Source organism: Chiloscyllium plagiosum, chromosome 10, assembly GCF_004010195.1.
Source record: "Chiloscyllium plagiosum isolate BGI_BamShark_2017 chromosome 10, ASM401019v2, whole genome shotgun sequence".
Taxonomy (NCBI): Eukaryota; Metazoa; Chordata; class Chondrichthyes; order Orectolobiformes; family Hemiscylliidae; genus Chiloscyllium; species Chiloscyllium plagiosum.
In genome coordinates this window covers 36,867,067-36,882,579 of record NC_057719.1, presented here as the reverse complement: position 1 = coordinate 36,882,579, position 15,513 = coordinate 36,867,067, and the positions used below count along the sequence as shown (strand labels likewise).

Below are 15,513 nucleotides of genomic sequence, written 5' to 3'. Positions count from 1 at the left end.
TAAGACCTAGTGTGCAGGGTTGGGGACTAGGGCGTGGTAGAGTTCGGGGCCCTAAAATTATTGAACTCTATATTGAATACAGAGGGTTGCAGGATCCTCAAGCAGAAAATGTGGTGTTCTTTCAGCTTACACTGTGCTGAAACACTGCAGGAGGTCTGAGACAGATATTGGTCAGGGAACAGGGTGGTGTGTTGAAGTGGCACGCAACTGGAAGTTCCAGGTCTTTGTCAGACAGGATGTAGATGTTTTGTGAAGCGGTCACCCAGTTTACAACTTGTTTCCGCATTGTAGAGGAGAGCAGTGAATGCAGTGGATTAGATCGTGTGAAATGCAGGTATGTTTGGGCCCTTTGTTGCTGAAGAGGGAGGAGGTAAATGGGCAGGTGTTACACCTTAAGCAGTTGCAGGAGAACATGCTGTGTGGTGTTGAGAGTGATGGACGTAATCTATATGGACTTCAATAAGGCATTCAACAAGGTTCCCCATGGTTAGATCTCATGGAATACAGGGAGAACTAGCTGTTTGGATGCAGAACTGGCTGAAAGGTAGAAGACAGGGTGGTGGTGGAGGGTTGTTTTTCAGACTGGAGGCCTGTGACCAGTGGAGTGCCACAAGGTTCGGTGATGGGTCCACTACTTTTCATTATTTGATATAAATGACTTGGATGTGGGTATAGTTAGTAAGTTTGCAAATGACAGCAAAATTGGAGGTGTAGTGGACAGCGGAGAAGGTTAACTCCAGTTACAGTGGGCTCTTGATCAGATGGGCTAAGAAGTGGCAGATGGAGTTTAATTCAGACAAATGCAAGGTGCTGTACTTTGGGAAAACAAATCTTAGCAGGACTTGTACACCTAATGGTAAGGTCCTTGGGAGTGTTGCTGAACAAATAGACTTTGGAGTGCAGGTTCATAGCTCCTTGAAAGTGGGATTGCGGGGAGATAGGATAGTGAAGAAGGCGTTTGGTATGCTTTCCTTTATTGGTCAGAGTATTGAGTACAGGAGTTGGGAGGTCATGTTGCGGCTGTACAAGACCACTGTTAGACCACTGTTGGAATGTTGCGTGCAATTCTGGTCTCCTTCCTATCGGAAAGATGTTGTGAAATTGGAAAGGGTTCAGAAAAGATTAACAAGCATGTTGCCAGGGTTGGAGGATTTGTGCTGTAGGGAAAGATTGAATAGGCTGGGGCTGTTCTCCCTGGAGCGTCGGAGGCTGAGGGGTGACCTTATTGAGGTTTATAAAATCATGAGGGGCATGGGTAGGGTAAATAGACAGTCTTTTCCTGGGGTAGGGGAGTCCAGAACTAGAGGGCATAGGTTTAGGCTGAGAGGGAAAAGATATAAAAGAGATCTAAGGGGCAACTTTTTCACGCAGAGGGTGGTACGTGTATAGAATGAGCTGTCGGAGGAAGTGGTGGAAGCTGGTACATTTGCAACATTTAAAAGGCATTTGGATGGGTACCTGAATAGGAAGGGTTTGGAGGGATATGGGCTAGCTGCTGGCAGGTGGGATTGGCTTGGGATATCTGGTCGGCATGGAGGGGTTGGACCGAAGGGTCTGTTTCCATGCTGTACATCTCTATGACTCTACCTGTGCCCAAAATGGAAACATGTTGAGGAAAGGGAGGAGTCAGCCTAGGTGACAGTGAGGTTAGGTGGAAATTGGAAGTGACATTGAACCTTTCCAATTCTGGACGAGACAACTATCTCATTAAATATGTTGGAGAAAGAGTTGTGGGTGGGGAGCAGAATAGGACTGGAACAACCCCCTCAAAGAGACAGGCATTATTAGGGCCCAGGCAGCTATCCATGGTCACTCCTCTGACCTGAGACGAATGTGAGATGTTAAGAGAAGTTGTTGAGGGTGAGGACAAGCTTGTCCAAGCAGAAGTGGATGTTAGTGGGTGTGGATGGTTTGGGCCTTTGCCCCAGAAAGAAACGGAGAGCCCTGAGACCTTCCGAGTGCAGGGGTGGATGTGTGATGGGATTACACGTCATGGTAAAGAGGGGGCAGTTGGAGCCTGCTCATTGGAAATTCTGAAACTGGTGTAAAGCGTCAGAGGAATTGCAAATGCAAATCGGCAGGGGCTGGACCCGCGAGAAAAGACCAGGTCAAAGTAGGAAGAGCTGAGTTCTGTGGTGCAGGAACAGGCTGAAACAATGGGTCTGCTCGTGCAATCCTGTTTGAATTTTCGGAAGAAGGTGGAAGTAAGCTTTGCCGGGCTGGCATCTATCTGCTTGTTCATCTGATATGCAGTATTGGATGAACTGAAAATAAATCAAATTGAATAGTAGCAAAACGAAAACTATTGATTTCTACCCATTCCACAAAAGCTATTCTTTAGCAGCCTATTCTGTCCCTCCCCCTTGGCAACTATCTAAAGTGGATCCAATCTGTTGAAATCCTTTGTGTCATGTTGATCCCAAGGTGGATTTTTAATCAAATATCTGCTGTAACATTAAAATCCACCTTGGTAGTCCTATCCCTGATTCAAGTTCATCGTCTCACTGGTATTGATATTTTTAAATTATTGAGATTGGAGCTGGAATAGGCCATTCAGTCCCTCTAATCTGTTCAACTATTCTACAACATGGCCAATCATCCACCTTACCATGGTATATCGCATTATCCCCATATGCCTTGATAACATTAGTAACTAGGAGTCTCCTTGATCTCAGTATTGAACTTAACGACTGAGCTTTTACAACCCTCTTCATAGAAATTTCCAAAGATTCATCACCCTCTCAGTGAAGAAGTTCCTCTTCAGCACAGTCCCAAATGGCTTGCATTTCATTCTGCGATTGCAATCAACGGTTTTAGATTCCACAATTAAGGTAAATAATTTCTCCATCTGCTCTATTAATCCCTTCTGCATTTTGTACATTTCTGTGGGATTGCCACTTTCCTTTTAAATGCCAGAAGATACAGTCTAAGGCTCACCATAGAGACAGTGGCAGCATCCCAGAAATCAGTCCAATGAGCTTACACTGCATATCCTTCCTTAGGCATTGAAACTGCACTCCGCCAGTGACGATCTCATCAGTGTTGTATGCAATTGAAGCAAGATTTCTTTGCTGTTGTACTCTCATCATCTTGTAATAAAGACTAACATGCCAGTTGCCTTCTAAAGTTTTGGCTGAAGCCTTCCAGTAGCTTTAAGTGATATATGAAGAAGGACACCTAAGTCCCTTTGGACATCAGCACTTCTCTGTTTCTCAAATACTCTATTTTCTTTCTTTCCACAAAAGAAATGGATCACCTTAGTTATCCATATTATATTCAATCTATTATGTTCTTACTCACTCAACAAAACCTGTCTAAATAACCTGGAAGCCTCTTTGCAATTTGTCCTCAACCGTCATTCCCACCAGATTTTTTCTTATCTACAAAATTAGAAATATCACATTTGGAACCCATATCTAAATCTATGATGTAGATTATGAAAATTATAGGCCCATGGATTGATCCTTGTGGTCACAGTCTGTTAACCTGAGAATGACATTTATTCATGTTTTCTGTCCATTAACTCATCCTCCATTTCTGCTAGTATATTGCCCCCAATTACACATATTTTAATTTTAACTACCAATCCTATGTGGGGCTTCTTTCAAAAGCTTTCTGAAAATCCAAGTGCACTGTATCCACTCTTTCTCCCCCATATTGACTTTGCTAATAAGTTCCACAAGATTTTGTGACATGTTTGTCAAACATGATTTCCCATTCATAATGACTCTGCACAAGCAAGCAGCTATTTTCTGTATTTTCAGAATCCAGTATAATTTATTCTAATTTTTTTTTCCTACTGCTGATGTCAGCTTAATGAATCTGTAGTCCACTGTTTTCTCACTACCCTCCTCTCATGGAGTGATATTTGCCAATTTCTAATCTACAGACACCATTGCAAAATTAATAGACTTTTCAGAAATGATCACCAGTGCATCTATTATGTCTGTAGTCATCTTTTTCAGCATTGTAAGGTGAAGGTCATCAGATGAATCGACATTTCGGGCATCCGATTCCTGAAGAAAGGCTTATGCCCGAAACGTCGATTCTCCTGTACCTTGGATGCTGCCTGACCTGCTGCACTTTTCCAGCAACACATTTTCAGCTCTGATCTCCAGCATCTGCAGTCCTCACTTTCTCCTCGAAGATCATCAGATGCCAAGAATTTAACAGCATTAGGTCCCATTAATTTCTGTTAATGTTGCTGTATTTTTGCTGAGACTAATTTCACTTCCACATACACTGAATAGACCCTGGGGGTCATAACCATTTCAGGGTGATTTCTTTGTCTTCCTCTGAAGACCGGCACACAATAATTATTTAGCTTCTTTGCTATTTCTCTGTTTCCTATCATATATTCTCCTGTGTCTGCCTGTAAGGTTCTACATTTATCTTGGCTGATGTAGCCATAGCTGAACTGCTGTCTTTAATGTAGTTTTCAACTCCACTGGAACAAGTGTTTTCCTCATATCTTCCTAATGACCCTATATTTTTTAAAACCAATTGTGTGTCTTTCTTTCTTTTCTCTCCTTCTCTTCCTTCTCTTCTTTCTCTTCTTTCTCTTCTTTCTCTTCTTTCTCTTCTTTCTCTTCTTTCTCTTCTTTCTCTTCTTTCTCTTCTTTCTCTTCTTTCTCTTCTTTCTCTTCTTTCTCTCTTTCTTTCGTTCCGTCCTCCCTCTCCCTCCCCCTCTCCGGGGAGAGAGAGAGAATGCGAGAGACATAGACAAAGAGTGAGTATTTGGAATGTCGGAACAGACTGTGTTTAGATACAGAATTCTGTGGACAAGATTAAATGTGCCCCCCCCCCCAGATAGGATAGTGAAGAAGGAGTTTGGTATGCTTTCCTTTATCGGTCAGAGTATTGCATACAGGAGTTGGGATGTCATGTTGCGGCTGTACAAGACATTGGTTGGGATATTGCATGCAGTTCTAGTCTCCTTCCTATCAGAAAGTTGTTGTGAAACTTGAAAGGGTTCAGAAAAGATTTACCAGGATGTTGCCAAGGTTGGAGGATTTGAGCTATAGGGAGATGTTGAATAGGCTCAGGCTGTTTTCCCTGGAGTGTCGGAGGCTGAGGGGTGACCTTGTACAGGTTTATAAAATTGAGGGGCATGGATAGGGTAAATAGACAAAATCTTTTCCCTGGGGTGGGGGAGTCCAGAACTAGAAGGCATAGATTTAGGGTGAGGGGAAAGATATATAAAAGCGACCTAAGGGGCAACGTTTTCACTCAGAATGGTACGTGTATGGAATGAGCTGCCAGAGGATGTGGTGGAGGCTGGTACAATTGCAACATTTAAGAGGCATTTGGATGGGTATATGAATAGGAAGGGTTTGGAGGGATATAGGCCGGTTGCTGGCAGGTGGCTCTAGATTGGGTTGGGATATCTGGTCAGCATGGACGAGTTGGACCGAAGGGTCTGTTTCCATGCTGTACATCTCTACAACTCTTTCCTAACTCCCTAAATTTCTAATTTTAGGACCTCATTTTTTTTTTTTAGCAATCTCATTGGTGCAATATGAACCATGATCTTTGGCTGTTCGCCATACCCCTAAAGAATACCCTGCAGTCATTCACTGATGTCCTTGACCCTTGCACCAGGGAGAAGCATCTTAGGTCACGGTCTCAAACCACAAATGCAGGCTGTTCCCATAACTATTGAATTGCCTATGCTCTTATCCTTGCAGCTCAAGACTCAGGTTGGGCATTTACACAGCTGCCATGGATTAAGCATTTTTTTTTTTCAGACTATTTCGTTTAAACTGGAGCTGAGAAGGTCGAAAATCTAATTACGCACCATTTCATGCAATTAATCCAGGTCTGTCTCTGTCTTGGGTTTCTTTTTCTCAACACCTACTGAAAGCAATGCTGAGTGCCCATCTCTGGTGCTGCTCCTTATACATTGTGATATGACAGTAACCTGTAACTGTAAGGTACTTGGTTGGAATATATCAAATAAACCATAAAAATTACATACCGAATATAAGGACTTTTTAAAATTGTTACATGCACATTCAGTCAGTAGGCTCTTCTCATTTTTTTTTTGAAAATAGCTGCTTTCCTAAATCAAAATTTCTAGATTTGCTAAGTGGATACCTGTGCTGTGTTCGACCCCAATCTAGACTAGTCAAGAAAATTTTAAATGGTGGGCCTTTCTCATTTATATCCCCAGTGTTCATTATAGATTTAAAGACAGACAGCCTTCCATTTGTCTAAGATATATTAAGTTCTATTTCATTGCTGTCACGTAGTTGCAGGATCATTGTGTCAGCATTTGGTGTTTGCTATTAGGTGAAATTGGATATATCACTGCAAGCTTGCATTTAAGGAAAAGTAAGTCAAAACCTTGTGGTAGCTGACCCTAATAGTCAAATTGATACATTTCATTAGGTACAAGCTGTAAAGTCTGAAGTCAATATTTCTTTAGTTCCAAGTTTGGGGTGGCAGGGTAGCAGTGGCATTTATTTTTGATCCTTAGTTCCCCTGGTGGCTAGTGACTGTGTTATTCTACTTGTTGTGTCAGAGGTCCCACAGTGTCTTTAGTTAAGGAATTTTAGCATGTTTAGCCAGTAATAATTAGGGAACAACAGTGCATGTTAGTGTTGGAATGTTGTGAAAGTGACAATCTTGCAGGTGATATCTTACCCATTGTTTTGCTGCTGCCTTGATGGTAAAGGTTATGGAACTTTGAGATGCTTTTGAGAAAAGCTCGCTGAGTTGCTGCACTGGATGGTTATGTGCTGAAGCCACTATATTTATAGTAGAGAGGATTAATATTGTATCCAGTTAAAGAGACAAAGACTGAGCCCTGTTATGCACTAAATGGTCTTGTGTTTCTTGAATGTATTAGCTGTAACCATGCAGCTGGATCTTCAATCTCATTACCGATTTGTAGTTTGTCAATGATGGAGCAAGAGGTCAGTTTCTCTTCCCAGGGTATCTAACTCCTAAGCTTTTAGCTATGTTGTTGATATGGCCGGGCTTCTGGTCAGTGAGGCAGTGGCAATGATTAATTGCACTAATGATTCACCAAAGATGGAAGACGGGGCCTTTGCCACATTGACTTACCAAGTCAAACCCAGTGTAAATAATATCCTGCCACCAGATGGCCCAAACTGGCTTATTGTCTAGGCCTTGCGGTAATCTGTGATCAACTCTTTCCTTTAGAAGAGTTGGGAATCTAGCTGACCACTGCAGAATGGCCAACAAGCAGGCTTGCTTCTGATTTTGAGAGGGAAAGCCAGGCAATTAACTGAGACATTACTGTAATGTCCTGGGGCAAATCCACAACCAGTTTCATTGCAAAGCTGTTCTGCTGAGCTTGATTGATTTTTCAGTTTTTCTGGATGTTGTGGTTCCATGCTTTGGAATTAGTGGCCTCTCCTTTTGAAACACAATTCTTGCACCCATGCCTGAAATAAAGCTGTAATTGGCTGCAACTAAAGAGTATGTTGTCCATTTATTTGTGTGGAATGTGAGCATTTCTGGAAGTGCACAGAATTGCACTGTCCTAATTCCCTTTAGGGAAGGGCAGGCAATACCTCTTTCTAAATACAACATTATCTGCAATATCCAGTAGCCAAATCTCAGCCAATTAACAAAATGGCTTGAATTTTTCATCTGCGCTCACGAGTTGTCTTGGTTACATCCAAATCTTTTATTAGCTTAGGAAACAAAATAAATTCCTTCAAAAACAGAATTGTTTATGGTTTTCCAGGCTGAATAATTTTACATCAATTTCTACTGTTGGTTCAATTCTTCATTCAGATGAAGAATTCATCAACCAAGTCAAATTTCCTTCCTAGCCTTTAATAAGCAACTTTTTCACAGCGGCCATTTATGGTTTTTTCAATTTTAAACAATGTTAAAAGTCTGAAAACCGTTTAATTTAGCAACATGTTAAGAAATGAAAGCTAATCTGGTACCACTTGTTCGGTAATGCAACAACTTCTGTTTCATGACCTCTTGTGTTTAATTAGTTTGCCAAGAGATTTTGAGGTCTGAAGGTCTCAAATATTATTTTTCTGCCTTTCAGATGATAAGAAAACTGATATTGACCATGAAACTGTGGTGGAGGAACAAATCATTGGAGAAAATTCTCCACCCGATTACTCTGAATACATGACTGGCAAGAAACTTCCCCCTGGTGGGATACCTGGTATTGATCTCTCTGACCCAAAGCAGCTGGCAGAATTTGCAAGGTAAGCAGTTTTACAAATATCAATTCCTTCAAATCTGTCTGGACCAGCAAAGTTACAAGGCTGCTGTATTTCAGAAAAAAAAGAAACCCATGACCACCACTACCTCACTGGAACAAAGTTAAAAATCACACTACACGTTATAGTCCAACAGGTTTAATTGGAATGGAAGTACACTAGCTTTCGGAGCGACGCTCCTGATGAAGGCTAGTGTACTTCCAATTAAACCTGTTGGACTATAACCTGGTGTACTGTGACTTTTAACTTTGTACACCCCAGTCCAACACTGGCATCTCCAAATCATCGCTGGAACAAGGAATGTTAACTAAGTAGGGATTTACCTTGGAACAGTTTCTTTCTAAATAAGATGTTTTCTGATGTTCTTCATAAGTAGACAGCTGAAGTAAATCAGAACAGGGACCATTCAGCCCTCCAAACCTGGTCCACTGTTCATTATGAACATGTTTGATCATTCAACTCCGTATCCTGATCCTGCTTTTGTTTCATGCCTTTGATCCCTGTAGCCTTAAGAACTATAAATTACTTCTTGAAAACGTTCAATGTTTTGGCCTCAATCATTTCTTTGGCACAGAATTCCACAGTTCATCACTCTGAGTAAAGAAATTTGTTCTGATCTCCGTCCCAAATGGTCAGCGTCATATCCTTAGCTTCTGACCCCTAGTTGTGCACTTCTGGTCATCAGAATATCCTTCCTACATTTAGTCCTGTTGGAGTTTTATCGATTTTATAGAAGATTCTGTCCCTCCTTCTGAACCTAAACTAGTCCAATCTCTACGTACGTCAGTCTTTCCATTGCCAAGAATCATTCTGGTAAGTCTTTGGCGCACTCGCTCTATAGTTAGGACATCTTTCCTCAGGTAACAAGACCAAACCTGCACTCAGTCCTACAGGTGTGGGCTCTCAAAGATCCTGTATAATTGCAGGAAGACATTCTTGCTCCTATACAGCAACAAACTAAATATTTAACTAGTAAATTAAATTTAATGGGCTCATGATGCCAATTTTTGCAGTCTGAAAAGTGTTACAGTGTAGAAAGAAGCTGTTCAGCCCATTGTGCCTATGCTAACTTGTTAAATGAGTACCAATCTCCTTCCCCATATCACTGCACATTAATCATTCACTGCCTTTTAGGGTGTCATTTTAATGGGGAGAATAAAAAAAAGAGTCTCAATCATGTTAATGAGAATTGCAGGGAAATGATGTTCCTACTGCCCAGAGGGCTATTTGGCTAAATTCAGTGACCTCAGGCTCAGGTTGGCAATTTTAGATTTATAAACTCGAAGCAGTGTGAAGAGATACTATGGGAACTTTAAACTAAAATGGTTTCCAACCCTATTACATTACATGCAAGTTTCCCAACATTTCGTGATGCATAATTACCCTATCCACTAGGACTTTAACAAAGCTGTTTAGCAGAACTTCATCTTCTGGTGATCAGCCTGCCATTTCAGGTTACTAGTGAGACAGACTGATTATCAAATCATGACCACATGCTCTAGCACAAATATTGGATTTCAGAGATTGTCTTTGAGGGTGTATTGTTCCTTTCAGCTCATTTTCAGGCATGCAATGTACAAGAATGTTAGGAGTAGCACATTCAGTAAGATGCTAATCTGATAGTAACTTCAAAATTGTACTCCCACTTACCCTGGGAGTGCCTACCAAGAATTTGAGTACTCCCAATTAATTTTTGTATTTGCATATTAACCTTTTGCGATTTATATGTAAGGACACCAAGCTCCCTCTGCACCTCAGTTCACAATATGTCATCATTTAGATCATTATATTTTCTGCCAAAATTGACTCTTACATTTCCTGCAGTTTTCTCCATTTGCTACATCTTCTCCCATTCATTTAATCTATCATTACTTTCTTGTAATGTTCTTGAGTCCTCTTCACAGTTTCCTTTGCTGTCAATCTGTGCCATCAGACTTGGCAACCATACCTTTCATCTCTACATTGTTCCCAATTTATGTAAATAACTTCAGAGATCCCAGCACTAATTCCTTTGATGCATTCACTACTTAGTACATTTTGCCAGTCTGAACAATATGCATTTATGCCTATTTCCTGCTGCCTATTAGCCAGCCAATTGTTTTTTCCATGTGAATATGCTACCCCTTTCACAAGTTTTTTATTTTCTGCTGTTAGCTGTGGTGTGGCATGTTATGAAATATCTTCACTGTATTAAATGCCTTCACCGTATCAAATACCTTCTGGAAATTTCAGGTACATCCACCAGTTCCTTTTTACCCCAACATTTCTTAGCTCTTCAAAATGCAGTAATAGACTGGTCAAACATGATTGAATCGGACCATCTCTGAATCATGGGAGTTTTGGAAAATTAAAACCACTGCTTATTAATGAATTAGCTCATTAGTCTCCTCTTGTAAGAGCCTAGGATGAAGTTCATCATGATCTGTGCACAACCCACAATTTACGAAATATAATTTCTCTAGCGATTGATTTTTTTTTTTGTAAAATCTGGAATCTTTTCCATTTCTTGACCTATTGCTGTTTTTGGGATGTTGCTTCTATCTGCAGTAGTGAAGACTAATGTAAATTACTTGTCAAAAGATTGATAGGACCTAAGTCTGAGATCTCACATTTAAATTATGTATTGGAAGTGATACACAATACCAATTCCAATGTCACTAGTATTGATGGCGACTTCAAAAGATTTTGAAATATTTGGTGTAGCTAAAACTGGTTTGGTGTTTAGTATTGATGTCAAATGGTCGAACGCCTTCTGGCATTGTTCTGTCCACCGAAACTTTGTATTCTTCAGCAAATCGGTTAGTGGTGCCACTACACTGCTGAAGTTTGGAACAAACTTCTGATAGAATCCGCCGAGTCTCAAGAATCGAAGCACATCTTTCTTCGAGGTTGGTCATGGAAATTTCTCGATGGCCTTCGTCTTTGTGTTCCGTGGGGTCAGCCTTCCATGACTAATGCTATGTCCCAAGAACATCACCTCTGCTTTCGTGAATTCAATTTTATTTAAGTTTATCGCCAGTTTTACCTCTCATAGTCGTTCAAAGAGCTCTACCAACTGTACCATGTGATCTTTCCAGGACTTACTAAAAATCGCTACATCGTCCAAATAGACGGCACAATGTTTTTTTTGTAAATCTATTTATTTGCAAATTTTTAACTTTACAAATGTATAAAATTATTGAAAAATACAATCAATAACAAATATCAGTATAATAAAAACTAAAAAGCCACAAATTACAATACAACTACTGTCGACCAACTACAAACCTACCCTATAATACAAAACAAACCCTAACACTGTGCAAAGCAACATCAAAAAAAAGCAAAAAAAACCCACACAATACAGAACCGCTATGCTGGCGCAAAGCTCCCAACAAAGGAACGGGAGCATTGTGTGTGTGTGTATATATATATATCCGTATTAACTGAGACTCCCTCCAGGGCTTGACAAATCTAACCAACCTGGTTAGACAAACGCCCTAGTTAGGATAACTGACAAATCTATATCCTAATAACTCAATTAGGGCTGCAATGTCTTATAAAAATGGTCTGTTGTGTGGTGCACCATGTTTGTAAAAACGTCCAAGGGAAGTGCTCCATAATTAATTTCTGCAATCCCAGTAAGCCCGGCAGGTTCTCCAACACCCAATTCATCAGAATATTCTTCCGCGCACAGTATGCAAGAATATTAAATAGTTTCTTCCCATGCCCGTCTAAAGATGGTAAATTCGGTAGACCTAAGAGGAGAGATATCGGGTCTGCTTTGACTTCAGTCCTCAATACCCTCCCTATCTCTCCCGCCACAGTGCCCCAATAAACACGGAGCCTGTGGCATGCCCAGATGCAATGGGTAAGAGTACCTACACTTATTTTACATTTGGGGCACACTGAAGATGCCCCTTTTTTAAACTTCGCCAGACGGTCTGGTGCCAGATGAGCCCTGTACATAACTTTTAACTGTGTTGCGCATGTCCTATTACATATGTTCTCCCATGTTTCAGAAGAGATCTCCACTCCTAGCTCTTGGTCCCAGACCCCTCATAACCGGTTAATATCCTGCCAGGCCCTGTCACCCAGCAGGCGATAGAGGGCACTAACCGAAAGGGTGCTTGTGGAATGTAGCAACACCCTCTCTGTATTGGGCTTATAGGGCTTAGTCGTCTTCTGGATGAAATCGCTAACTTGATAAAAAGGAAAAGATCTCTGCTGGGTAACCCGTATTTGCGGCTCAGTTGCTCAAAAGACATCATAACCTCTCCCCTCAAACAAGTCTCCCAAACTAAAAGCTCCTCTTGCTGCCCATAGTTTGAACCTTGAGTCCATCGTCCCTGGTCGGAACCCTGGCATGCCCTCCATGCCTTGACTGTACTAATGACAATGGGGTTCTGGCAGTAGTCCATAACTGTCCTTATCCATGAACAACAGGTTAATAAGAGGGCACTTTGCTTGGGAGGCCTCCATATCGAGCCATATTGAGTTTGGATCATTACCTACCCAATCGCAGACAAAGGACAGCAGGGAACTCGGTTGATACCTTCTGATGTCTGGGAAATCAAATCCTCTCCCTCCTTGAGGCAACTGCAATTTATTAAGTTTGATGAGGGGCTGCCCACGATGCCAAAGGAACCAAACTAGCCCATAAGCTTCCGCGCGTTGACCTGGGAAACATTATAGGGAACATGCGCATGGGATAAAGCAAACGAGGAAGAACATGCATCTTAATGAGAGATATTCGCCCAGCCATGAAATTGGAAGAGCCTCCTATCTATGCAGATCTTGCCTAATATTGTCGAGCAAGTGAGCAAAGTTAGTCCGAAATAACAGATCAAGCTTAGGGATAATAAAAATGCCTGGGTGTTGTAACCCTGCCCATGACCACTTAAAAGGGAACTTAGGGCCACCTTCAACTTCTGGCACATCCTTAAGGTCCCCCGAAGGCATAGACTCCGATTTTGCAAACTTAATCTTATATCCTGAAATAGCCCCAAATGAATTGATACGTTGTATCAAATGGGGTATAGAGGTCTTCGGGTTCGATAAAACAGGATATCATCCGCATACAGTGTAGTCTTGTGTGCCCTCGATCCCACTTCCGGAGCGGTTATGTGGATGTTCTGACGACGAGCCGCTGGCAGAGGCCATATCACCAATGTAAACAACAACGGTGAGAGGGGGCAGCCTTGCCGACTACCCCTACCAATTGTAAAATTCCCAGACTTCGCCCTGTTGGTGATGACTACGGCCAGAGGGTGGTGATATAAATCCTCCACCCGCCTAGCAGAGACTCCACCCAACCCAAACTGCTCTAAGACAGAAAAGATACAGCCATTCTACCTGGTCAAATGCTTTCTCTGCATCTAAGAAAATCACCAACCCCTGAATCGATCATTGCTGACAAACTTGGGCCATATTCAGCAACCTTCTGATATTATTAGAGGACCTACGACCCATAATGGCACTGTGTGTTAACCCAGTCACAACTCTGTTCATGAGTCTTTGGAATGAGGCTGGTGCGTTCTTCATTCCAAAGGTTATCACTTTAAACTGATGTAGCCCATTTGGGGTTACAAGTGCAGAAATTTATTTTGCTGACTCTGATAATGCATGGTTACTGGCAGGTACCTTTAAGTCAGCTTGGTGATGTAATTGGCTTGTCTGACTTTCTCGATACAGTCCTCCAATATAGGAATTGGAGAAGAGTCTGATTTTTGTAACTGTTGATCTTCCAATAATCCGCGCAGAATTGTTAAGACCTGTCCGGTTTGGGAACTAAGATGTTTGGCGAACTCCACTCGCTCTAGCTTGGTTCAATTATGTCCTCCATCTGGACCTGTATGGCTTTGAAAGGATTGAGCTGTTGGGGTGGGTTTTTTTTCAGAGCGGTATTCCCTACTACATCTACTTGATGTACAATAGCATTAGTCCTCCAATACGAATGAGATACCTTTATCCCAATTATTTGAGTAGACCTGACAATATACCTCACAACATGGTCTTAGAGTTTGGATGCCATGTTTCTAAAGCTCCCTGGGATTCAGGATGATACACTGTATACCTAAGCTATCCATAACCACCTTAAACAACTTAGCCATAAAATCGCAGCCTTTGTCCGATTGAATCTCTCTGGATAGCCCAAAATCTACTAACTCCTCTACCATCTTTTTTGCCTTGATACTCCATAATGGAATTGCCTCTGGAAATCTGGTAGACCCATCCATTATGGTTAACAAGTACTGGTTTCCACTTTTAGTTCTCAGCAAGGGACCTACAGTTATAACTCTCGTGAAAGGTTCTTCAAATGCAGGAATTGGCAACAAAGGTGCTTGTTGTTTTACCGCCTGTGGCTTAGCTACCATTTGGCATGCATGGCAAACGTTAACTGCATCCTTGTGCTTTCCAGGCCAATGAAAATGTTTTAGCCCTAGTTCATGTGCTACCCATAACACTTCCTGTCTGTATGCTACAGGCAATGCAATCTGGTGCACTGTTACCAGTACTCTCTACTTTTGGTTTAGTAATGTAGGATCTCCCCAACGTCTATCCCTCAAAGGACAAAATTCTGCCCGGAATGCTTGTCTTACGCACCAACATGTACTCATCTGCTAGTTCTGCTGCCGTTCTCACTTCCTGAACTTTCTATTCCTCCATGTGAATTCTTAATCTCTAGAAGTGAGTTTTTAAGCTCCTCCAGCAGAATAATTACGCTTTGAGCCTCAAAGGTCTTATCTATTTTCAAAGCATGCACCCATTGCTGAAAATGACTATATTTAATTCTTCCAAACTCAACATAAGTCTGACCTGGTTCCTCCTTTGTGTTTCTGAACCACTATCTATATGCTTCTGGTACCAATTCGCAAGCACTTAAAATAACCTGTTTAACCTCTTCATAATCTCTTGACACCTCACCTGACAGTGCAGCAAATATCTCACTGCCTACTAATTTAGCCTGAACGAGCATTACCCATACATTCTGTGACTCCATCTGCCTTGCCAATTTTTCAAATGAAATAAAGAAGGCGTCAACGTTTTTCACATCAATGTGGCGGAGTTTTGACATATTATATATCACTACCTTTTAATCTCCATCCTGTTAACATGACTTTGCTGACTAAGTCACAACTTCTCAAGTTCAAATTCTCTCTCTCTTTCTTTTTCTCTCTCTTTCTTTTTCTCTCTTTTTTTCTCTCTCCCTTTTTCTTTCTTTTCTCTCTCTTTCTTTCTCTCTCGTTTTCTCTCTCTCCCTCTTTTTTCTCTCTTTTTTTCTCTCTTTTTCTCTCTCCCTCTTTTTCTCTTCTTT

The 15,513-nt window shown here is 41.4% G+C and overlaps 1 protein-coding gene across 1 annotated transcript in view; it reads left to right on the top strand.

Moving 5' to 3' along the window:
• yy1a (YY1 transcription factor a) overlaps window positions 1-15,513 on the top strand; it is a 51,238-nt gene that overhangs the window by 10,637 nt on the left and 25,088 nt on the right. The window contains exon 2 of the mRNA XM_043697421.1: window positions 8,036-8,201. Within this exon, the coding sequence (XP_043553356.1) occupies window positions 8,036-8,201 (166 nt within the window). The remainder of the gene's footprint in view (window positions 1-8,035; window positions 8,202-15,513) is intronic.